General features: G+C 42.2%; 2 protein-coding genes across 3 annotated transcripts in view; one reads left to right on the forward strand and one right to left on the reverse strand.

Annotated features, from left to right (window-relative positions):
• Positions 1–432: 432 nt before the first annotated feature.
• LOC129204169 (skin secretory protein xP2-like) lies at positions 433–3083 on the reverse strand. The gene is made up of 3 exons (XM_054819618.1): positions 2317–3083; positions 1559–1660; positions 433–711 (listed from the first exon to the last, which is right to left on the reverse strand). Exons 1-3 carry the CDS (start codon positions 2906–2908, stop codon positions 701–703), a joined length of 705 nt encoding a protein of 234 aa, XP_054675593.1. The 5' UTR covers positions 2909–3083; the 3' UTR covers positions 433–700.
• The window catches only part of TMEM200A (transmembrane protein 200A), a 57953-nt gene continuing 34072 nt past the window's right edge, over positions 2595–26475 (forward strand). Inside the window, exon 1 of one of the 2 annotated variants that reach the window (XM_054819617.1) lies at positions 2595–3088. The gene's annotated coding sequence lies outside the window, so the exon portion shown is untranslated. The remainder of the gene's footprint in view (positions 3089–26475) is intronic. The other variant, XM_054819616.1, reaches the window with a different exon arrangement.

A 26475-nucleotide genomic window follows, 5' to 3' on the forward strand; every position in this document is an offset into this window, starting at 1 on the left:
TTTGCCTAGTAATAAATTAGATGAATTCCCTCTCTAAGTTCGGTCTGTTTTGCTCATGACAACAATTAGCGAGTGATCTCTCCCTGTCCTTATCTCGACCTACAAGCATTTCGTTATGCCTTTTCTCCCCTGTTTAGTGAATGAGGGGAGTGAGAGAGCGGCTCTGGTGGGCACCTGGCCCCCAGCCAGGCTCAACCCACCACACCTACATATAACTTATGGGCCATGTGTAAAAATAACAATCCTGCAGTTCAGTGGCAGTGTGGATTTTGCACATACCGCAAATGCAAAGGGAAGTCTATCCCAGAGATGCTTCTCACCTGGTAGCACTACTGAAATTTGTCTTCCAACCTACTCACTCTGTCCTCAAAACCACACTGGCTCTGTCACCTGCCTAGGATCTGTTTGGAGGGGGCATGGCTGTTTGAGAGCATAAATCATTTGAGGATTTATTTTAAATCCCAGCACTTCCAAAAGGACAAAATGTATCTGAGAAGCATCTTATGGCATGAAAATATCAATAGAGAAAAAAGATACGGTGATACTGTACCTGGTCCAGTGTTGGAGGGCAAACAGAGGTCACCAGCAAGGTCACTAGCAAGAACTGAATGGATTGTTCTCCTCGTACATTTACAAGCCCCAGCCTTTCCAGAGAGAGTACAAGAACGGCGCTGGTTCACATCATGCCCTTGGTCCACATTCAGTCATCTGCTGACCAACACAGGAGGGTGAAGTTTCCGTATCTCTTCCACAGTGATATTTTCCATAAATTCTAGACAAAATTTCTGAATTTTTACTTGTAGAGACATTGCACCTAAAAGGGATTTGGTGGACATAGATAATCCTTTAATTCATTCCCTCTGTGGTGCACAGCTGGTTTACAGAAATTGACACACCTGCCGGCAGACCTGTCCTCTCACTAGCTGACATCAAATACATGTTATGTCACGCACAAACCAAATTACAGATCTAGTAATATCTGAATGGACAGAAACCTGACACTTGAAAGCGATCCTTCACTCCTTGAACCAAAACATGCCGAACAGCTGGAAATGCAATGTTTCAAACTTCTGAGGAATGTTACTCTCTCCTTTGCTAGTCCAGAGTTGCTGGCATGTATGTCTCCTTGCTAAAGGAAGGTGATAACGGAGGATATAGTTAATGTGGAAGCCACTGCAGCCATCAGGCAGGAGTATAATGATTATAAAGTGTACACTGAGAACTGACGACACACTGTACAACCACAAAGAATGAACCTGTATGCATTTAGGATTTGAAGTCCTATTGCAAGGTGGACAGAAACTCCTCAGTTACCACCTGTCTTGAGAAAAGCAATACCTGAGATAAATTTAGATATGACTATGCCAAGTTCAGCTTTTTTCTCTGGTTTTGGGAGATGCATTAGGTAGAATTATGGTAAGTCACATAAAAGGCAACGTTCAGGTATAATCAGTTTTTGAAAATGAAATAAAACCAACTACCAACTCAAAACAAGTGCAGAGTTTTGCTTCCCCCCCCCCCCCAAAGATATGTTTGACTTATAAATGTGGAGAGTTACCATGCAGGCTGGAGTCTCCCCCTCTCCCAAGCCCATCTGCTGGATTACTTTGCCTGACTGGAAGGTGCCGAGCAGCAGGTAGCTCAACTCTGCCGTCCCTGGCTGGACACGAGGCGTGAGCGGGTGACCACAAAAAAAAACCCCAAAAATAAGCGGGGGGGGGGGGAAGAGCTGAATCATAAAAGTGTAATTGACTCTGAGGTAAAAAACCCCACATTTCGGTGAATCACTCCTCGCTCCCACGGTTGCCGCCCGGCTCTCGCACGGGGGAAGGGAGGGCGGGCACCCGGCCCCGCATCCCGGAGCTCGGCGCCCCCTGCCCCGCGGGGAAAGGCCGCCCCCGCCGCGCCACCGCCACCGCCACCGTCACCGTCACGCTCGCGCTCCCCTCCCTCGCCGACTCCCCCCGGCCGCCCCCGCCGGTGACTCCTCCCTCGTGGCCGCGGCCCCTCATCCCGCCGGGGCGTAACCGGGCGCCCTACAAATTCGCCGCTCCGGCGGGAGCGGAGGCAGAGCGGCGCGGGGGGGCTCCGCAAAGGAGGCGCCCCGGCCGGCTCTGGCGGGGGGAAGGCGCTCCCGGCGGCTCGCCGCGCTCTCCCCTGGGGAGAGGGGAAACTTCCCCGGCAGGCGGGAGGTAGGGAAGGAGCCGCGTCCCCGTCCCGCGGCTCCGCCTGCTCCTTCCCCCGGCCGCTGTCCCGCCGCGGGGCTCCCCGTCCTGGCCGCCGCCTGTGGCTAAAACTGCCTAGAGCCCGCCTGACCTTGCCAGGCTGGTCCCGACCGCGCCTCAGGGCTCCGGCTGCCGTCTCCGCAGGCGAGGGGGCCGCCCCAGCTCCCCCCCGCCGCCCTCCTCCGCTCGCTCTCGGCCGCGTCCCGTGGGGAGCGGCGGGAAATGAGGGGGTCGTTTCCATGGAGACGGGGCCGCAGACGGGAGGTTTCTGAGTGAAACTTTGCCGCGGGCGGGCGGTGGGGTCCACGCGCGAGGCTGCCGAGCCTCGGCGGCGCTGAGGGGAGCGGGCGGGCCGGTGGGGCGGCCGTGAGGGCGGGGGTCTCGCCGGGGGCGAGCGGCGCCCGGGCACCTCGCTGAGGAGCCGGGAAAGTTTTGCGCCGCGGAGCTGCCGCCCGCCCACTACCCCCTCGGCGGCTGCCTGCCGGCCGTTCCCCCTCCGCAGCTCCCGGCGGCCCGCGGAGCCCGCTGCTATGGCACCCGCCCGTCGCCGCGGGGCGAGCAGGGGCAGGCCGCCTCCGGCTGGCCGTGTGGCCGCGGCGGGGGGGCGCGCAGCCCTCGGTCGGCGGGCGTCCTCCTCCGGCCGGCAGTGACCGCCCCGACCCCGCTCCCTGCTTGCTCGCCATGCCTCCTCCCGCCCGCGGCTCGTCGAGGACGGTGCCGGGGAAGGGCGAGGGGAGCCGCCGCCCTGTCACTCCCTGAGCCAGCCGCCGCCTCACCGGAGAAGCCCCATGTCCTCCGGGCTCCGCGCAACCCCGCAGCTCGCTGCGCCGTGAGGGCGGCGGACACCTCGCACCTCCCCACAGGTAAGCGGCGGGGCAGGGGGGGAATGCGTGTGGCGGGGGTCTCCCCTTCGCCCCCAAACTTCAACCCGCCTGCAGCAGTCACCCCTCCCGGGGAGTGGCGGGGTCGGGCCGCGGCCGTTCCTGCCGGCGGCGGGGGGGGGAACCGGGAGACGCACCCTTGCCCTCGGGGGCGAGGGGCAGGGTGGGAGCGGGGACGGGTAGGTGGGTTTTTCCCAGCCAGAAATGGACTTTCCGCCTCCCGAGCGGAGCGGGCTGGCGTGCCGGCGGCTGCCGCGTTCCGTGCAGCTGCTACACCCTCTTTTGTCTGCTCTCGGGTCCGAAATACTTTACGTGCTGCCATCGCCTGCCCCGCCGGTCGGTAGCCCTGCCCTGCTCTGCCGAGCGGCTGCTCTCCCGGTTCACCCCCCCTCGCCGCCTCCGCCCCCGGCAAGTTTCCCCTTTGCCTTTATTCTCACAGAAGTTGGATTTTCCTTAACCTTTGTTTGAGGGGAAAAATGGTGGTGTGCTGGTTATCTGGAAGGATGAGAGGCAGATGGGGACGGCAGGGGGGTTGCCCTATTCCCTTGCGTGCAAACATAACTCACTGCTAAATCCCTCATGGAGTAGACATAAGCTTACTAGTGAGGTAGACTTTGAAACAAAAGTACTGCAAACAGCTTGGGTGCATGGTAGATACTCCTCATATCTTATTAACATAACCATTGTTAGTACTTGAGCTTGAATTCAATACGCGTGCAGCTGTACTGCAGATCTGGAATTGCAATAGCTGTATCTACTTGACACTTAAGACTAATTGTCATTAACCACTGCTAGTCTATTTTGTGCAGTGGTTATGAAAAATAAAACGGGTTTTACTGTTTAAAGGCAAAAGTATTCCTTTAGTGTAGCATTCTGTGTAACATGAACTACAACATAACCTGTAGCAATGTAGTGGACTCGCACTTCATCATACTTTTAGGATATGAGAACTATATTGTTCAATAAAATTTTGTCAGCAAAGGTTTTGTCTTTGGCTTACCTTGGTTCTAGAGCAATACACTAGCAAGTGTTCTGTTATTTTTCTGTAAGTAGATGGTGCTTCTAGTCTATGCGATGGAAACCAAGTAAGTGTCCAGATAGAAACAGTCCTTTTTCTCCTTTAGTTGTTTCTGTGCTGCTTGGTAGAAAGCGGGGGAAAAAACAAAGCCCATTTAAAACACAAAATTGTATTTCCATTGAATTTAACTTAAATTACTTGATAATGAAGCCAAGGGGTCTCTCAAGCTTGGAACATTTTAATGTACTTCTCATGTTGCCAGTAAATGTACTTCTAGCAAAATACTTGTTAGAAGATAATTATAAGACAATTTTAGTAATTTGAAACATGAGTTACAATTAGATTTTTTTGTCCTGAGCACAGAAAAACATCTTAATAGAAAAAGATATGCGGTAGTTAAATAGTAATATGGAAAATAAAATTGTATATAATATGTATTTTATTGGCATAGAAAGATATTTTATTTGTTGCTTCTTTGTTGGATTGCAGCAGTGATCCAAATGAAAGTTGGAAAAGGAATGCTGGTGCAAGAGTTCAGCATACTAGAATTATTTTATCCCATGTATATAAATGGTTTTTCCCAATACAACCTCGCTGGAATTTGAACAGAGCTTCCTTTTTATGGAAGCCCTGTAATCAGATTATAAAAGGTGGGCTTTCTGAATTTAATCCTGTGAAGTATGAACAGAGCAAGCCCTCCTCTGAGAAAGCACTGAAATGTATGCTGACCCTCAGGCAGGTAAGTAGTTCCAACCTCCATCCCTAATGATCACCTATGGTGTGAGTTCATTGCATGTACCGGTAGGTCCAGTAACTTCAGTGAAACTGTTCACTGGCTTAACTGCATTGCTGGACCTTTCCTGGACCAAGCTCTTTTTCAATGTGTTCTGCTTCTATTTCCTTGATTTCTGGGCATATGACACAAAATACCTGTGCCATACGCAGGTGCTCACATCAGCCACATCTCATGGATTGTATATTCTTGATTGACTCACACCTCTCTGGGGGCAAAAGGGGGAAATGAAAAGTGAAAATTGGTTAAGGAGTAAAGTACACGTATGGAACAGCAGGAGGAGACTGCTACTTCTTGTGCCTTGTTCAGTATATTGTAGGAGCCAAAAATCTGAAATGCCAAAAATCAGTGAAAACTCCCACTAAAATTACTGAAACCAGACAAAGTTATGATATAAAAAATATGAAACCTAAAGGTTGCTGTCATGAATAGTTTCCTATTTTTTTTTTTTTTAACAGAAGAATGCTGTCAGTCTTGTCTACGATAGTGGTAGAGAATGTAGTGGAAATACAAGGAACTTGATATCCTAGCTAGTGATGATGCCTGCATTTGATTTAATGTCATTATGCTTTATAAACAGGTCGATTACTTTTAGTCTGCATGTGTTTGATCTCATGATGCTGGAACAAAGGGGAAATTGCAAATATTTTTTTAGTGTGCAAGACTAGAGACTAAAAGTAGGATTAATTTGTGAAAATGTAGGCATCTTGTGCCAGTTCAGACAACCTAAGGTGTTTCAGACCTCTGTATGAGGCTGGCAGACAGTGTCTAAGGAGAAGCCGAACTTCTAGAAAGGCAGCTGCAGACCAGGTAGAATATCCTATTGGATAATGTTTGTACTGCAGTTCTACAGAAAAGCCTTGAAGAGGACTTGAATCTATTGTCTGAAAACCTTGTTGTTAAGATTTCTGATGCCGCAGTATGATGGATGTGGGAAGACATCCCAAATATGACATTACTGTCAGGATCTAGGGAGGTCCATTCTTGATGACCGTTTACCAGCAGAATCTTTGTATTACTTACTGTGCCACTAACTGGTGACTTCCTTTGAGTTACTCAATGATACTTATCAATAGTTTTAGATTTAGAAATCTTCTTAGAGAAGTTTGATACGTATTTTAAAACATAGAGCTCTCCAAGCCCACTAGAAATAAAACAAAATTGCAGACAGTGCTTGAGTTAGTGCTTTAGTCTTAGTTAGTACTTCGGTTTTAACATAAAAATACTGTAACAAAAAGTTTCTGATTTTCTTCTCTACTGGGTAACATATCACCCACACAATCTCTGGGTAATTAGCTTCTTAATAAGCGGACTGTCGATTGCTTGGAAAGGTGAAATGCTGACAACATCAGTGAATTAAGCTACAGAACAGATGTTTTGCACAGCTGTTATCCTACCCACTAGTTTCACACACTGCTGGGTGTCCACCTTTTGTGGAATTTGTGAGAATAAGCACTGTTCTAAACTTCCATATTGGGACTTCAGTCTAACTGTACAGCAAGGAGTTGTTACTTTATTCCACCATTAACCATTTCCACATAACACAATTCAGTACTGGGCGTACACATGTAACTGCTTTTCATATAGGTGAATCTTGCCAGGAGCAGCTCAAATGGACCTGAAGACTGAACTTAGTACTGAAATATTCAGATTATACTGGTCTCTTGGTATAAATGAAATTACATTCTCCTTCCAGAGAATGGAAGAATGGAAGTTAAACACTTCTTACAGCATCAGTGATTTTAAACTTTGTGATTTTTGCCTGGGTGCCTTAAAAAATAAAGTTTTTCTTTTTTGCACAACAAATGAGATGGATACCCTGTAGTATAGAGCTACTTGAAACCTTTTATCTGCAGCCGTAGCAGAGCATGTTTGTATCACTCAGTATTCTTATTTTGGTCTTCTGGTGACAGAAATATTACAAAGAGCACTTGGTGGTTTTTTGAAAATGATTCAATGGCCAGAAGACCTGAGAAAGAAGGATGCTTTTCCTCAGTTGTCTCCTCTGTTCTTCTGTTTCATGTTGGGGAAGCTTATTGTTCTTTTTTTCTCCATGTTTCAGTACCTAAAAAAAGAGGGACAGGGAGGTGCAGTGTCACCTAACCAAAACTGAACATCTGAGGAACATTGTCAATGAGATGTAATGATGTAGCAGAGATTTCAAGAAAGGCAGTACCAAACCAGACATTTTGAAAATGAAGCAATGAAGTACTTTCATGTGTATAAAGTCTCTGAAAAGTCTTATGAGGACTGTAAGACAATTGTCACTTCACTCTCTTGTGTCCATTTATATCAACTTCTTGTTATTGTTTATCTCCCCCTGGAATTTTAGTCAACTGTTCCTTTTGTTGGAAGTGTGACCGTTTTCCTCTAATTAAAATAAGTAAAAACAAAGGACATATTTGTCTACATTGTTTTTTAATTCTACCCCACTGAGCTAAATGATGAAACTGTTACTGAATCAGAGAGACTAGGATTTTGTTGCTTCAATGAAATACACTTCAGATACATACACTAACGAAACAGATGTTAAAAATCACAAGAGATGTAAAATATAGTGTAGGTTGCTTTTCATAGCAACTAGTTTAAAGACAAAGAACTGGAGAGGAAGAGAAAAATATCTTTTTATACAAATTTTCGTATAGATATGACCTTTTCAACAAAGCATTGGGTGCTAATAGCTTATGAGTCTTGGCAATTGGTTAGTGGCACTTAATTCTTTGACTCAAAGTAGTAGAGGTTTGTTCTTTGATGCTTGACCTATACTGGGAACTGTAGTATTAGCTCAGAGAGTGGGTATGAAATCAAAGGAAGCTTTTTAGAGCTTTCCAATGATAGTCACACTACTTTCTTCCAATAAAGGGTGGAATTCCAAAAGTAATTTTAACTTTTGTCAATTTAAACCACCATCAAAACAGATTAATTAGGAGGCAGTTAAAGAACTTCACATACTCTGTTGAATTTGGTGTGATAGTGGAAACAGTAATAGAATTTGATTTTTTTTTTTTCACATTCTCCGTCTGAATGTGTCTGAATAAATGGCTCTGCTTATCTGTAATCAGATGCCTATTGTTGAAGAACAAGTTTGTATCTAATTTAATCACATTTTGCTATGTATTAAATAAAAAAAAAAAGTGCTACTACTTGTACCACAATTTGTCCATCCACCTAGTTGCATGTGTAAAACTGCAGCTGAAAGACTGGGGTTTTCTCTCTCCTTTGTGTAATTCAAAGTAACAAAGGCATGTCACGTATTACAATACAGAGGAAATATACAAAAAGGTATGTTGTAATTAAAAACAGTTCCAGTTACTCAATTTTTGTTTGCCATTACTGAAAAGCTTCTGCTTATGATTTGTTAGCATGCAGTGTGTGAGAAACTACAGATAAATGAATAGTGCTCAGAGTTGTTAGGATGTAAAGCCATTTTCCTGTGTACTGAAAAACTCATAATCAAGAATGACGTTGTATTGGTAGGGCTTGCCCTTCTTCAAACAAGTTGGCAGGATTGTCAAGGAAGCATGTTCTAGCCTAGCAATTGACTTGTCCCATTACCTAGATTTTTAGATATGTTCCCCTCTCTTCACTTGAAACAAACATGTACAGACACTATTTCTCTTGCTCAAATACAAAATTTGGCATGTATTAACATTGTAATGAGATATACATTTAATGCATTCCTTCATAAAGAGGAATGAGACCAGCATTGTGTCTTGGGGCAGCATTTTGCTGCTGCAGCAAACCAGCTTTCCTAAGGAAGTGTTCCTTGGAGCATGCAAGATGTACACAACTTAGCCGCTATAGTTTCTCTCTTTTGCATGATCTTGTGCTAGGCACACTTGACGTAATGAGGCAGCCTGCTGGACCCGGAAAAATAGATGCACCATGAAACTATGCTGTTCTGGAAATGTGGATGTCATGGTAGGGTTGTTGAAGGTCAACTGGAATAAACCCGATACAGTGTCTGAGACTTGGCAGGTGTGTACTTCTTGGTATAAATTACTGTGTATTTAACAGTTGGCTTGTTTCACCTGAGGTATGACTATATTTCTGTAGGAAGGAGAAGTTAAATGACAGATAACAGACAAAAAGGAGCAAGGAGGAAAGCAGGGGAGAGGGGAAAGTGGAAAAAAGAGCAAATGACAAAAGAGAAATATTGAAGGCAATGAATGAAGGCAGAAAAAGGATGAGATACAGTAAGTTGCATTTTTAAAGATGAATGGTGCTACATTCAGTGTTATAAATGAAAATAAATTCAAATAATGAATAGAATAGTAAGACTAAAAGATACAGTGGTGTTTCTGTTTTGAAGCTTTCCTGTCTTTTGACTCTGGAAAATGAAGAGATTAATTCTTGTCTCCTTAAGATGCATTTTAAATTATTTATCTTTGATATGTATCAAAGTATGATGCTCTGCAAAAAATGATGTTAAACACTTCTTACAGAATATATACTGTAAGCAAATCAGTTCAGACAGACATATGAAAGGGAGCTATGGAATATAGTTTGCTTATGAGGATAGAAACTGCATTTTGAAGTGTCTGCAAGTTAGGTGAACTGTTGTTTCCGTTTGCAAACAGATTAATACTCTGAACTCAAAAGTTACTGCCATGCAGATCTATGTAATCTGTCATTGTCTCACAGAAAACTAGTGAGCACAATAAGCACAATGGGGACTCGCTTCAAAATGGTGGATAATTAAAAAGTGTTTATCAAGTGAATACTTAGCCACCATACTAGCACAGAGTTTTCTTTCTGATCTGTTTTTGCTTTGTCTGTGTTAGGAACCTAATGAGGCAAAGGCCTGTTCTCTGGCCATGAGGCTAGCCGGAGCGGTCTGGCTATGTGCAGGTGTTAAACTGTCTTTGAGAGGGTCACATCCAAACTGCCCGGTTGGAAGGAGCTTCTCGACTGAACCAGCTAAATGCCTGAGAGGGTACTAAGTGACCTCTGCCACAAATACCCCTGGTATCCTTCTGGTAGCGTGAAAGAGATGTGGTGGAGTCCCACTGCCTGGGCCTGTGCCTGGGCACAGCAGCCGGTACTGGGCACTAGATCCATGACTTGTTAAAATCTTTTTCCATCTCAGCCCAAGCAGTTTTATTACAATGATCCTAATATACATGGATTTGAAATAGAAGTATGATATTAAAAGTCATCTTTAGAGACCATTGTCTGCTCTAATTACATTAAAAGAAATCTGATGTCAGTTTGCTATCACAATAGTAACTTTGGTGTTATGGAAACTTGAATTTGGAACATTATGTTTAGATAAACAAAATGTGTGGAACTGGTGGAACATACTGGGACACCGTACTCCCAAATGGATTACAAGAGATTTACCAAACAAGCCCAAACTTGCACAGAAATAAATCTTTAGCTGACAGTTCCTTAATGTCACAATTATTGGCCTGGTAATAATAGTCTGGTACAAAAATGGCTAGCAAATATTAATAATAAACATCCAGAGGCCTAACAGACTGTTCTTGGGAAGTAATGGCTTGGCTATTAATACTGTTTATAGACTTTAGAGCAGTAGAATCACTTTGCATTAATTCAGTGCCAAAGTGCTTTCCCCAAACCCTTCTTATGACCCCTACAAAGTATTTGCTTCGCTCTTTGCCAGGAAGAAATTTCTTTTCAAATTACTTTGCAGACGCCTATTCTGAATTTATTGCTATTCTTTTTCTAATTCAATTTTATTCTCCTAGGACATGGCCTCATTAAGTAGTGCCTGTGGTGGAATATCTGTAAGATCCTACATACGTTGCTGGAACATAGTTCAATAGTCTATATTATATTAGAAAGACACAAGTCACTGTTTTCCAATCCAAGCTCGCAAATGATATGCATACCTATGAAATTACACACAGAGGCATTTACTGGTTAAGGACAAGCAATGTCATGTTTTGCAGAACTTTGTAATTTTTCATTGTCCTATTGCCTGTAGAGTTGAAACAGCAATGGAAAATAGGTTATAGCTGAGACTGTGGTTCCTTTGTATTTTAGTTCTTCATGTTACGAATTTTTTCATTCAGTTAGATTTTTTTTTTTCCTTTGGAGATTATGACTAGGTGGCATTATATACATCATCTAATTCCTGTAAAAGAGGTAAGATTATCACAGAGTCAGAATTAGACTATGAGAAGCTGGGCCCAGATGAAGTAGTATAGCTTTCTGTTAACATTTTCTAGATAATTTTACAAATGTATTCTTGTGCTGCCTTCATAACATACAAATGCGTTATTATTGTGCTTTGTGACATGACTTCATCACATGTGAAGTTCATTGTTTTTCCTACTTTCTCCAAAGAATTTTGAGAATACTTAATCTTTGCTTTTAGAACCACTTTGTCAGTGTGCATGTGACTAGGTATTTACCCTGTGTTAGGGAAGGCAAAGTCCAAAGGGAGAACCTGGAGCAGAAAATGGTTTGTGTGATCCTTAGTTCCTGCAGTCCTTCCTTCCAGAGTTTAGAGCTAGTCTCAGGGAAAACTATTTCTTGTACAGAATATTTTAATTGTTACTAGACTCAGTTTCATTTTGAATAAAGCTTGTCATCCATGGTTTTCAGGTTTGACCTTAGGAGGTAATTTTCAGCCCAGAATATTGAGCGCTTTGGAAATAGGCCTAACACATTGCTTAATACTCCTTGAGAAGCCAGTATCGGCATCACCCTCAGGTTAAATATGCTTTTGTTAAACCCTGTGGCCGAAGAGATGGACTTCGGGATTCAGTTCCAAGCTTTCTTTCCTAATCTAGCTATTCTCACTTCACAGGTGAAGAAGCATCTACTGGGGAAACTGGGGAGGAGAAAGGAAAAAGAAAAGAAGGACGATCCAGTACAGCAAGCTATGAAGTCAGATGGGGCGAGAGAGAGAGGCTGGTTAAACCAGCGTGGAACAGAGATAGCCCTTGGAGAGGGTGTTGATGTTACAGAAATTTGGATTGGAAAATTTTTCTGATGAGTCATTTGCTCTGGAATTAGTTGAGGATGTCGCCCTTCAACAGTGAGACTGTGTTTGGGAATACCCATATTCCCAAGAGCATGTGCCTAAAACTCTTCTAGTACTTAGGAGCCTAGGGCTTCTTAGGTTATACCTGGTGCTTGGAGGCCTGGCTAATGCTTATTGTGTGGATTCTTCTATTGCTTTACATTAATAATCTTATCATTGTGTTGCACCTAACTGCCTTCATTTGATTCAGTTGCACACATTCAGTAGCTCTGTGTTGTACAGAAAACTCACAGAAACTCTGACACAGTTTATTACACTTTCTTAAAAAATTGTAGACAAACACAGTTTACTCCTTGACAACTGCAGGACCATGAATATAATGATATTAGGGAGGCAGAATGTAGGTAGAGAGGAAGATAGGTCAGTAGTATAGCAGCAACCATAGACATTGATTATTCTATAGGGGCAAGGCTATATTTTTGCAAATAATGTCTTAGACAAGTAGTAGGGAGATTCTTATTTGAGTAACTGGAAGTACAAGGAGTGGATCTTATCATGTAGTGTGAGTAGAAGTATGTGTGACATTAATATCATAACACTGCTTTCTTTCTTGTCTTTCAGTAAATCCACAAGGAATGATGAGGCCAGGTGTTGGCATTTGCCATGGTTAGCAATTTAGCAAAGAGATGGTAGGGGTGACACTCAGGTCTTCAGCAGTGACAGCAGAGACTTTGACATACAGCAGTAAAAGGGCCCTAGAAAAGGGGTCTGACCTGCTTTTGTGCCTACTGCTCTCCAGAAGTTTGTGGCTTTTGAACTCTTTGCAAACACTTAAAAACGTCTCTAGGAACAACACCCATTGCACTGAAGGATTGCCCTCAGCATGGTCATATGCATGTTTGTACTGCTTCTTGTCTGCCTTTTGACCATACTTCTGCCTTTTAGACTGCGACATACTCGGTGATGTGGTAAGGATAGCATGTCCTTGGGGGTATGGTCCAACCAAGCTCTAGCCCACATATTTCGCAATATGAAAGGTAGACAGAGGAGAAAGGAGTATTTGCAGAGGTTGTTGAGATGAGCACTAAGCTCAGGTTTTCAAGATTTTTCTTCAAGATCTTGAGACAGTTTGTTTTCAAAAGCTGAGATTTTGAGCATGTAATCACGTGGACCTTGGAGTTAAGGTGCTGGGCAGGTTTCTACAATTCCTGTGCCTAAAATCCCATCTTGATACAAAATTATCTTCTCAGACAGAAACATCAATGAGATGAATGAGACAGAAAATGTCTACAGATCTTACCTTATGCATTTCTTACTGTTTTAGATGCAATGAGGTTTTCCTGAAAAAAAACACCCAACAACAGAATTTGAGAATTGGTCAAAACAACAGAAATGGTTTAAAAAGCATTTAAAATCACTTTCACATACATCATGTGTAAAACCATGTGGCTGTGATTAAACAAGCTCATTGTGTGCGCAAAAGCTAGAGGATGACTGTTGTTGACTATAATTTACTTTGCACAGATTTTTCAGGAGAACTACCAGTCATAATGATCAAACTGTAAAAACAGAAAATATGAGCCACAGCAGAGATCTGAAAAACAGCCAGAGAAACCATTCTGGATTTCATCAAAACCCCAAAGATTATACGACTTCATGTCATGGCTTTGGGAGAATGATAAAATTGAAGCTGATGAATGGCTTGTGTTAATAATTTTATATTTGGCTTGTGTTTTAGTTTTCAGGATGCTTTATTGTCAAACTTTTTTATTGCTCATTCTTAGTATGGGTTTTGTTTGTTTTTACTGAGACAGACTCTGCGTATTTATAGTGTAGCAACTCTTTCCATTCTTTCTGGATAGTTCATGAAGAGGGAGCATGAAAAAAGCATGGCTATGCAGCCAAGCTAATATTGCATTATTTGGATGTTTGTCTGAATCTACTATAGTTCTTCTGGCTGATCTGACAGTAATTTCTGTTTTTTCTCCAGCAAACCTGTCTTTTCCATATATATCTCTGTGTGTGTGTGTGTATATATATATATAAAAAATCTTGTGAGGAAAGTGGGGAGTTTATGGAACTATTTCCCCTCTTTTTGTAAAAAAAATAAATAAATCAGAGGATTTGCCTCATATGGAGGCCCTAGTTTTGTTGTGTGTTTCACAGAATAGCAGTAGAAGCACCTTAATGCTGTAGCCCTACTCTATGATGTGAACCCAAGCCACCCCTGTATTGTATAGATATAGATGAGATACCAGGGTGCATTACAGCATGTAAGAATCTCGTGGACATGATGTTATGCAAAAGGTTTGATAACAGCTGACTTACTCTGTTCCTCTCTGAAATAGTCCTTTAAATCCTTCGAGTTTTTTGTGTCCCTGCAATGCTCTCTCCTCTCCTTATTTATACTGTAGGAGATCCATCCTCTCCTCCTTTGCTTCACATCTCCCTTTTTGCTTTCTTTTCCTACATCAGAGCAGCAAAGGCTTTGGCAAGCAAATGGTATTTAGATTTGCTTATATCTAGGGTGCACACAGCCAGGAACTGCATGCTGGACCACTGAATGACTCCTGCAAAGTTAATTTCTAGAGTTGTATAAATTACATAGGTCAACAAAGACATAAGAATTTGGATTCTCTGCTATTGTTATTCACATTCTACATCAATATAAATCCTTAATTTTAATGGAAGTTTTAATATATATCACAAAACTGGTGGAGGTTTAGATATTACAGACTGAGAACTGGATGATGCAAGTCAAAAATGGTCTTTTCCTGCTGTGATCTCAAGAACACTGTACAAAGATTAATTATTCTTTTTTGCTTACTGTTGCTCTGGTAGTGTGGTGAGATCCTGACCATGCGAAATCAAAGGCAGAATTCCTAGGTATTTCAACAAGGTTAGGATTTTATTCAGTATGCTAGCTAGTCATGGACCTAGTGCTGGTTCTTACATGGCCCAAAAACATCTAAGATGTTTTCTGTGAATCGTGCCTTTATTACACAAGCAAGCCAAAACAGCCCTTAGGAGCTAGGAGGGTTTTAGTTCAAAGCCATGACAATAAGTTTCAGCTAATAAGCTGCCATCCCGGAAACCCCCAAAGCCTTCCAGAACGTGCTTTCTGGAAAGAAGACTTTCTAGTTTATCTAAGCCATGTTAAGGTGGTATTTTTGTTGTTGTTTTAACGTCCCTAAACATATGCTTTTATTGGCTGGATTTTAAGATGTCTGTCTTCTATATTTCTAAATGATATACGTAGCATGCCTGAGTAGAATGAACTTTGGAAGTAGGAGATATTTTTTTTCATCTAATTTCTTTGATTATAATAGAATATTATGAAAGCATGTGGTAGGTTAAGTTAATCAAGATATGGAGTAGATGTTCAGTTTTCTTATTAGTGAAGTTCAAACTCTTAATGGGAAACATAATGGGGAAGATGTCTCTTCCAGTCCAGGAGAAACACTTTTTAGACAACTTTTAGACATGCCTTAATGCAGATCCAAAAGACTTTCTGAGGCCAGTAAATCTCAGGAGGTCAGATGTTCATTCTGCAAAAAGCTGGCCATTCATGAAAGCCCATATCCCTCACCTCAAAAATAGTAGCAAAATCTCAGTAACCTTTACATCCCAGTGTGCTTGAGCAATAAGATTGGAGTTGTAGGAAAGGTTATTTACATGTGCTGAGAATTTACTTACTTTCTTCTGATTCTACAATCCCATCTGCTGGGATGGGAAACACTGCAATTTTCTGCCCCTTACTATGATCTGACCTTCTTCTTTGTATGACATAAGGCTGTGAGAGTAAGATGTCTGTACCTAATAAGGCTCCTCTCAGAATACACTCTGATAGCTATTAGCTGCACTTTGGAGAAAACCTATTAAGTTCTTTCATCTACTCAGTAGTGTACACTGATCCAGAAAAAAACCTTCCTCCCAGGCTCAGATGTGAAAAGAAGTGACTGAGTGTGCACGTTTCCGTTGACACAGTGTCACTGGGGACTGAACTGCTGGGCTGAGGTCTTCATTGTCTCTGCCATAGGTCAGAGTTTTAGCAGCTGCCAAGGCGAATTTGGGCTTGCTGTGAATACTGGTGTTTGTGATTCATTAGGCTTAAAACATCTTGTTGTATGAAATGGGGTAAGAGCAGCCAGTTGCTTAAGCAGTGTAAAAACTATTGCATTCCTGTGCTGGACAGTTTGTACCATTAATGTAATTGAAACATCAGTATTACATTTGTAGTACATTTCTGAGCTGTTTTAAATGTAGAGTTGTACACATAAACCTTATACAACAGTATCTAGAAATAATGTATTCAAATTGTAATGGTCATATTCTAAAAGCACAGGCATAAGAATCTGATGATGAAGGTTTTGTTCTTGGCTTTGCCAGAGGTAGTCTGTGACTTTGGAGAGCTTGTCTGATGCCACCTTTCCAGAAATGCATAGGCATATTATTCCTGTGTTATTTTCATCCCTTTGGAGAATATAATTTTCAGTGTTTTTTCCTTCAGTTTACCTGTCTGCAAAATGGGGATATTTCTGTAGGAGGCTTAACATTCATAAATACTCATGAGGGGTTTTTGAGATATTTCAATGAAAGGTGCTATGCAAAATCAAATCAGTATTATATACCCTGAGTGAAAAGAGCTCTGTGAATGTTGGTGCCAGAGCAGAATCATTAATGGTAGAAGGCATCTTAATGCACCGAAATGTATTGGAAATTAAGATATTGAAACTGAAAATAAAATAACAATTGAAATTGGAAGCATTTATAACGGTGAGAAGAATTAATTCTTAAAGTACCTTCTAAGAGCTGAGTTGTCACTCTTAAAATCAAGACTATCTTTCTGAAATAACTAACGCAAAGAGAAGTCATAGGCTTCATACAGAAATCAGAGGTGAATTTCCTTGGTTATGTATGCATCATGCAGACAACAACAATCTTTTCTGGCCTAAAATATCCATGAATATATATATTTTTTGGTAGAACAGTCATATGTTTGTGGCTAAATAGTGCTTTTCTCTTGAGGGATTTAAATTCCATCAAAGCTATTAGTTTGAAATGTATAATGTAAGCTCGTTATTTAGACAAACATAATGGCCTAGATGTTTATTTTAGGCAACTCTCTCCAGCTGTATGGATAAATAGATGTTGGAGAGATTGGATGTGGTTCTCCAGCACGCAGCTCCTTGATAAAGTTTAGATTGCACATGCTCAGTGTAGTGAATGGAACAAATGTGTCTAAGTAGGAGTAAAATTCTGCAGACACACTGTGCCTTTAATGCATTATTTGTGTGTGGTGAAAGTAGGGTTGATACTGGTAAGCCTGCCAAACAAAATTCAGTACCGTGGTGATGCCTGAGCTAATATGGGCACCAGACGTGGGATAGCTATTACATGTGTGCTCCAGATGTCTCCATGTAGGAATGGATAATTTACACAAACCGTATGAGTTCAGGAGCAGTTGTCACGCTAAGGGTTGTATGGAGCAAGGTTTAATATACAATACTGCATACAAGCAATTTGGTAATATTCTTCATGGCTTGAACAAAAACTTGAATCATGTGTGTTATAAGGCACACAACTAGATCATTTCAGCACTTTCTGAACTGTTTCTAAGTTGAAATAATAGTAGTCTTTTGTCTTCCTTTGCAGTTTATAGGAAAATAAATGTGAGTTACATACCTGATCTAACCTTGGAGTTAGTGGTGAGGGTCTCTTCTAGCTGAAATTATTCTATAGTTCCGTGATTTAAGAATGTGTTGGGATTGCGTGGCAAGGTTTTGGTAGCGGGGGGTGGGGGGGCTACAGGGGTGGCTTCTGTGAGAAGCTGCTAGAAGCTCCCCTGTGTCTGACAGAGCCAATGCCAGCCGGCTCTAAGACGGGCCCGCCGCTGGCCAAGGCCAAGCCAATCAGCGTCTCTGTGATAACATATTTAAGAAGGGAAAAAACAAGTTAGAGGGAGCTTTTGGAGCCGGAGAGAGGAGTGAGAAGATGTAAGAAACTCTGCAGACACCAAGGTCAGTGCAGAAGGAGGGGGAGGAGGTGCTCCAGGCGCCGGAGCAGAGATCCCCCTGCAGCCCATGGTGAAGGCCATGGTGAAGCACGCTGTCCCCCTGCAGCCCATGGAGGAAGGATGAGGGGGTGTAGAGATTCCACCTGCAGCCCGTGGAGGACCCCACACCGGAGCAGGTGGAGGCACCTGAAGGAGGCTGTGACCCCATGGGAAGCCCACGCTGGAGCAAGCTCCTGGCCGGACCGGTGGACCCGTGAAGAGAGGAGCCCACGCCAGGGCAGGTTTGCTGGCAGGACTTGTGACCTCGTGGGGGACCCACGCTGGAGCAGTCTGCTCCTGAAGGTCTGCACCCTGTGGGAGAGACCACGCTGGAGCAGTTCGTGAAGGACTGTAGCCCGTGGGAGAGGCTCCATGTTGGAGCAGGGGAAGGATGAGAGGAGTCCTTCCCCTGAGGACAAAGAAGTGGCAGAGACAATGTGTGCTGAACTGACCGCAACCCCCATTCCCTGCCCCCCTGTGCCACTGAGGGGGGAGGAGGTTGAAGATGGGAGGGGTGGGGGGAGGTGTTTTAAGACTTGATTTTATTTCTCATTCCTCTACTCTGTTTTGCTTAGTAATAAATTAGATGAATCTCCTCTCTAAGTTCAGTCTGTTTTGCTCGTGATGATAATTAGTGAGTGATCTCTCCCTGTCCTTATCTCGACCCAAGCCTTTTGTTATACTTCTCCTCCCCATCCCGCTGGGGGAGGGGTGAGTGAATGGCCGCATGGCGCTCAGCTGCCGGCTGGGCCTAAACCACGACAAAGAATAAGTGGTTTTGCTTTGTACGCATGTAAGAATGAGTCTGCACACTTCAGGGCCATGTAGTTGGACAGATACAGATAGTTGGAGCCATTCCAGATGTGGAGGAGTCTGTAAGACACCTTTACTGCCTTGTGGAGGTGAGGTCTACTAGCTATAGGGCTGGATGGGAAGATTGCCCTGGAGGAGAGGATGGCACATGCAGGCCAGTCAGCAAGGAGGCTCTTTCCTTCCCTGGCAAAATTGCCCCCCGAGCTGGCTAGCATCTGTGATAGCTCTCTGCCTGGAAGGGCACCCAAAAGGAAGAAATGTCACCGTAAGAGACTGCCTTTCCTTCTGCCTCTGCTTCTTAGAGGCAGCTTCTGTTGGCTGAGTCGCAGTTAGCTTTGTCTCCTGGTAAGCCTCAGGTGTGGGATTTGGAGATTCTGTCCAAGGCACCGAGGAGGATGGATCATATGTATGGAAGAAGGACATTATGACATATATTTGTGTTTTGTTCTTGGTGAGGTATTGGACAGTTCCCATTGGTAGACTTGGGAGAAGGAAGGTTAGACATACCATTTTTCCCAAACAGAAACAAATTAGATGACAATGTGGTCTGGGAAACTATGAATGAAGTATTATTTTTAAACATACTTAATCCTTCTAGTATCTTATGCAAATACTATCTCAAATAAATACTTATTTTAAGGAGAAATACATACTTTCATAAGCAAAATAGTGCTTTGGCTATTTTAACAAAGAACATAAAAAGTACAAGCCACAGTGTTTGCGAAGAAGTTGGTTTGGCAGGTTTATCAGTTAATTAACTAGTTGAACAAGTTTGCAGCTAATACATGCTGATAGTACTGAGAGGAATTGCTGTGTTGCTTGTATGTTTGCAAGGTTAGACCAAAGTCTGGGTAGTATCTCTCACTTCATGTTCATTCATGTCAGAAAGCAACACATGGTGTGGTGGTCTCAAAGAATCATTGAGAGTTTGCCTGTTAATTTCTGTGGGAACATATGCATAATTAAATAGCGTAAATGATTTGTTCATTCTAAAATTCCCTTTGCTAACCAAAACTCCCACGGACTTCACCGAAGACTTTATATTTCCAAAGAGCCACCAGCCAGGCTTGAAGTCTGATTTTTCTCAATTTAACGTGAACAAACTTTGTTATTGTTCAGATTCATAATTCATTTGATTGTACAGTTCTTTTTTCTTCTTTGTTTTAGAAGAAAAATCATTTATGTGAGAAAGGTTGACAGAATATTATGTGAAACATTCAAAATTATCCCCATTCTTATTTAGATGGGCTGGTTAATAATGGAGAACTTATGTATTTGTCTGCAAAATCTGTATTTTATAAAGAAAGGTTTAGTCATCTATTTTTTTCTTTAAATGGTATTTTACAATTTTGGGCAGAGCAGATGTTTATTCTTTTTTTGTGTGTGTATCCTGTTCTTTCATGTTACTGCAGAGTCTGAACAAAAAATGTCATCACAGAACTGGTGTCCCAGTTGTATTATACCAAGAGTTTGCATAGAATTTATATGCATATAAGAAGGTGCAGATTTTCAAATAAGCAGTTAAAAATACTGATATCACCATTGCTGTATATTTCTCCCCAATCTCATTTAGAAGTCAAGCAGCCAGGTTTTGGTGAAATTTTCATAAAAAACCATCAGATGCAGGACTGCCCTGTTCCATAAAAGCCCTAAAGTATTAAATTCTGGAAAAATTACAAACAAGAATTTACAAAGAAAATAACCAGGCAGCTGGTTAACCTGGCAGCATTTTAAATGGACTTTGGAAAAGGAAACCCTTTCCTTTGCAATGATATAAAATAACATCATGAATCACAGAAAATCAAACAGGAAGGGCCATTGAGAATGGTCATTTAATAATTTCTGCTGGTCCTTAGCAGATTCAGCTGGAACTGCTGGACCAGATACTGTCATGTTTCATTCTCATACCCTGCACACAGTTAAAAGACTGGTGCAGTTTTAAGCTTATAAATTGCAGGCTCAGATTATCTTTTAAAGCAAAATACTTGAAAATAATTTAGATCTACAGCTACTCAGTTAGTTGTAAATTTCATCTTTCCTGTGAACCGAAGGTGTCAGTGCAGGGTGAGGTACAAGAAAAATACGGAGGAAGCACAGTATGTTTGGTGGATAATCTTGAAAAATATCAGGAGGAGGAAGACAAGAATTGCCAAAGAATGACAGATTTTCATAACCATTTCTTCATTATAATGTTCAGGGAAAGAAAGGCAAGTCATACCCTGTATGCATTTTTTTCAGTGAACTATCAGAGATTTCATTATGCTCAGTTTGACTTTAAATGCAAAAGCTGTTTATCAAGAATATATCTAATCACAGTGATTTTTAACAATAGCTACATTTTAAATTGAGATGCTCATAGTAGAGAAAGTAGGAGGTTTTACAGAGAGGACATCAAATAGCCTTAATATAGAGACTTTCAAATTTTTTGTAATAATTAAAAAATATAAATTCAAGGTCTACTTTTATGCAGTCTTCCTGAAAATCTCAGAATTTGTTTAATGCACACAGTTGAAATATTCATTTATCTGTTAGTGAATTATTAGGCTTTGCAGTCAGAGATACTTTGGACTTAATACACTTGCCCAAAATCTAAGTTAATGTCAAATCATTACAAACTAGTAAGTGACCTGCAGAGGACCTTGCATAAAGATTTTCCCCTAAACCTGTTCATTTCATATTCAATTTGATTGTATGTGTTTATAAGGAATTAGCCTCTGTCAATCACACAGAGCCATGCTAAAAGAGAACTCCCTTTGGATGAAGGTGGAACAGGAGAAGCACTGGCTCTCAGAGTGTGAGGACAGACATAAGGACTAATTTTCTTTTGCACTTTCTTTAGGATGCAGCTTCCTCAGCCAAATGGCAAACCTTGATACCAGTGCATGAAGGGCAGTTTTCATGAGAGCCCTTCAGCAAATAGCTAGCTGTTCAAAACATCATTGGTTGTGTCTACACATTGCAATGTCAGAAATTTTGTTACCTGCTTAACCAGCACCATGCCATCTGGAGAGAGTAGCACCTCTGCAAAAAGAAATACAAAAGTGATACTGCATCCAAGGCAGTAAGATCCCCTTCTCTTCTTTCAAGGCCCAAGCTAGCACTAGCATGGTACTTTGTTTGGGATTTTGTTAGCTGTAGCTCACAGAGTTCAGTTTACTGCACTTCATTGCATGGTGTAGATATGCCCAGAGGCTGCAATTCTGGCTGATAAGGAAAGTGGAAAAGATTCTTTATGGTCTGCACAAAAGATCCTGGATCTTTATTCAAAGGCCAGACAACAAAGAGTATCCGATGATCGTTGTAAAAATGCTATTTATGTTGTAAAACCAAATATTTTGTAATATGTTAGCTTTATCTGTAAAGCTTGTGGTTTTATCTGAAAGTACTAATTTAGTCACTATTTCTTATTTATTGAGATCTTCACATTCACTGAATATTAGTACATTTGTAATAATGTACATGTAAATGGTGTACGTTAGTATATATACACCAAACAAAGTACATTTTATTTATTTCCACTTCTGTAAAATCTATACCACTGTGCACTTATAGCATACATTAATTCAGTCTAGCTTCTTTATGATTTAAAGGTACTAATGATTATGATTTATCTTTACCAACCAATCTGTCCAGTGCTGTGCTAGCTGAAACTCTTAAGGTCTTGGGGCAAATGAGTGTCATGAAATAAAAGATGAAGAGAAGCAGGGAGAGCTAAGGACAACCATGAGAATCCAAAATGAGATAGTATTTTCATTAAGTCCTTGTTCTCCCTGTAATGTAAATTCCTTTTACTCGGTCACATTTTTTTTCATGTGGTCTACCTTACACTGCACACACATAGTGGACTTCAGTGGTTGCTTTGGATGAGGCCTTTATTTTCACTCTGAAACAGTGTTTCTGAAGGAAGATGAGGCAGTGGGAGGTGTTCGCTAGAAACATCAGAATGTCATTCTAATAGTCAGCATTTTAGAGTGACTTTGATAAAAACTTGCACCTGAATTTTCCTGGTTCCTCTATAGAAGTGAGGAACTAACCAGCCCTGTTATCAGGATCTGAACATGTATGCATGCTAACATACTGACAAATAATCTACCAAAGAGAGACCAGGCTTTGTTTCAAGAGAAGGCTGGGAGCAAGCCAAAATAAGGCTTCTAGGGTACAGAAGCATATGACAAGCCTAGATTAAAAAGATACTCAGAGAAAATATTTTTCTTTGTGGTCATACCATACTTAACTGCAGTCAGCTTGCTGAGCATGAAAATATACTGCTGAATGCACTTTTTAACTAATTTTAATATGAGGAAGAATTTCTCAGGATAATTGATGTGCTGTAGTAGAAGGTGAAACTCTAGGGGGAGTTCAGCGGAGCTACAGTGATGTTACATTTGGTGGAGTCACGTACACAGATGCGCCTTGAGGAGGGAATGGGCTTGTTCTCTACAGTCACCATGGTTAGGTGAGGTAAAGGCAATGGGGAGGTCTTTTTTTTTTTAATTGGTCTTATTAGGAAAACAAAGAGGAAAATTACTGCATTTAAGGTGCAAGAAACAAATACTTAACCTTCGAGACATGGACCACTGTGTTTTATTTTTATAGCGTGTCCTGAGAGGTGTCCTGGTTGGTGAAGGAGCTTGTAGGTGCTGCTCTTGCTGTGTGTGACCTGCTGCTAATAACTTAAGAGCTGAAATATTTTCATAATTTAAAAATAGTTTTGGAAGACTTACAGTAGGACTACTTTTAAAAATAGTTTTTCAACTTCTTGACCATGTGTGTCCTATTGATTCATTCTGACTGGTCAAAGTGTCAATCCTGCAAATAAACTAAAATACAGACTTAGAGAAACCATACAGCTCATTTGTTTTGTTGATAAGTGTGGTGGATTGACCCTGTCTGGAGGCCAGGTGCCCACCAGAGCTGCTCTCTCACTCCCCCTCCTTAACTAGACAGGGGAGAAAAGGTATAAGGAAACACTTGTGGGTCGAGATAAGAACAGGGAGAGATCACTCACTAATTATCATCATGAGCAAAACAGACTGAACTTAGAAAATTCATCTAATTTGTTACCAAGCGAAACAGAGTAGAAGAATGATAAATAAAATGAAATCTCAAAACACCTCCCCCCACCCCTCCCATCTTCCCAGGCTCAACTTCACTCCTGGTTTCAACCTCCTCCCCCCCCCCTCAGCAGCACAGGGGGATGGGGATTGGGGGTTACGGTCAGTTGATCACATGTTGTTTCTGCTCCTCCTTCATCCTCAGGGGGAGGACTCCTCTCATCGTTCCCCTACTCCAGCATGGAGTCCCTCCCATGGGAGACAGTCCTTCATAAACTTCTCCAACGTGAGTCCTTCCCACAGGCTACAGTCCTTCACAAACTGCTCCAGCATGGGTCTCTCCCACGGGGTGCAGACCTTCAGGAGCAGACCACTCCAGCGTGGGTCCCCCTCTCTCCAAGGGGCCACAGGTCCTGCCAGGAGCTTGCTCCAGCGTGGGCTTCCCATGGGGTCACAGCCTCCTTCAGGTGCCTCCACCTGCTCCAGCGTGGGGTCCTCCACGGGCTGCAGGTGGAATCTCTACACCCCCTCATCCTTCCTCCATGGGCTGCAGGGGGACAGCCTGCTTCACCATGGGCTGCAGGGGGATCTCTGCTCCGGCGCCTGGAGCACCTCCTCCCCCTCCTTCTGCACTGACCTTGGTGTCTGCAGAGTTTCTTACATCTTCTCACTCCTCTCTCCGGCTCCAAAAGCTCTCTCTAACTTGTTTTTTCCCTTCTTAAATATGTTATCACAGAGGCGCTGATTGGCTTGGCCTTGGCCAGCGGCGGGTCCGTCTTGGAGCCGGGTGGCATTGGCTCTGTCAGACACAGGGGGAGCTTCTAGCAGCTTCTCGCAGAAGCCACCCCTGTTGCCACACAAACCCAATACAATAAGCAAAACCATATGAAATTACACATATAATTAGATCTGCCAGTTTCTGTGGCATGACAGAATTTTTCCCCACCTACCAAACAGCAAAATGAAAAACTGTAGTACTCTGGCCTCAGCTCTACAAATTCTTGCCAGTTCTAGCAGCCATTAGTCACACGAAAAATCACACTTATTTTAACAGAGGGAATTCCAGGATTTAGGTGCACTAAAGGCATTTTCTTTCTGAACAAATTCCATGTCCAACTTCTAAGATTATAATGTTATTTTCCATACAAGGTGCAATAACTCTGAAGAATTTACTGTAATAGTTTTCTGACCTTAAAATGAAGAAGAAAGTGCAAGTAAGCAGATGTTTACAGATCAGACTCTCTGTAGAAGCTTATGCTAAATTTGTAAAAATAAAGCATACTTTGTCACTATAGAAATAATAATTTAAGTTTCCATAATACCTGTGTGTACATTAAAATGAGTCTTTTAATTTTTAGGGTTATGAAAAGATCGGCATTTTTAAGTTCCACATTAATTATCATCATATTGTTTAATAAGCTAATTTAATGCTGAAGCATGAATATTTAAGAATGAATAACAATATCAGATCTCTTAAGATTTGAGATGGACAGCTTCCAAAGACTCCTAAGCGTATAAATAATAAAGCATATAAATAATAAACCATGGCAGCAATTATTTTGAAAAGGCAGCAAGGTGCACATCAAGAATTACTGAGGAGAAGGAAAAAAAAATAATTCTGAATCACATCTAACATTCTGCTCCCATTTGAACTGATGGCAACCTCCTGTTGCTTGAACTTAAGATTTAACCTTTTGTCTTGTTATGTGCTTTCAAAGCACATATGTGAGCATTCGGATATGTAATTGATAAGACAAATAACTTGAAAATTATGCAGAGCATGGGGAAATATAGATGAAGGTTTGACAAAAAATCCAGAGAAGAAAGTTAACCCTAGAATTTGCTGGTTTCCATACTTCTTCCTCACTGAACTGTTTTCTCAACTAAAGATTAATGCATATAACAGTACTATAACTAGATGGCTAAACAAAATATGGGCTTATCTTCATCTTTATGGCATACCTTTACTTACCCTTGTCTTTCTGCTGGGATGGATAAGATGGATTGCTTTTGTGTTCTGTTCCAAAATCCTTGGCAGTCTTCCAGGGGCAGTGAGCTAAGATTTACGGATTTTTTAAATTTTTTTTTTTAATGGGAGGTTGTAGTATAGCGCATGTAAAGAAGACCTTGCTGTTACTTAAGAAATGTTGATATGACTGTAGGATTGAAGGCATCTACACATCAGCTTTAAGCAAATAGTTAAGGGATCTTATAAGCAGCTGCTGCCTCCAGCAGCTCCAGAGCCTGCTGATTCCTCCTATGCAGCTACTGGAGCCCAGCCCAGGATGCCCTGAACCCTAGAGGTCTCCATCCCAGACTGATGGACATGGCTGCTGCTTTCCCATTTACAGGTTTAACCAGTAGCAAGGCTAAGTGTGCACACCAGAGACACATACGCACACAGAGCGCGTGCACAGCTGGCTGTGTAGACTGCCATAGGTAAGATGCTTCCTTCAACAGTACCCGCATGTAACGCTTCCAGGAGTGATGTAACAGCCAAGTCCCCTTCCTCCTCTTTGGCTGGTAAGGATTGACATTCACTAGTGAAAGCACATGTATAGTCGTGGATCCCCCAAGCACCGGCGTGGCCCCTCTGTCTGCCCAGCGCCCCTGCCCGGATCCTGGGCCCCCTTACCCACCCCATGAGTCCCCCCACTTGCCAGCTGGTTCAGCTTGGTGCC

Source organism: Grus americana, chromosome 3, assembly GCF_028858705.1.
Source record: "Grus americana isolate bGruAme1 chromosome 3, bGruAme1.mat, whole genome shotgun sequence".
Lineage (NCBI taxonomy): Eukaryota > Metazoa > Chordata > Aves > Gruiformes > Gruidae > Grus > Grus americana.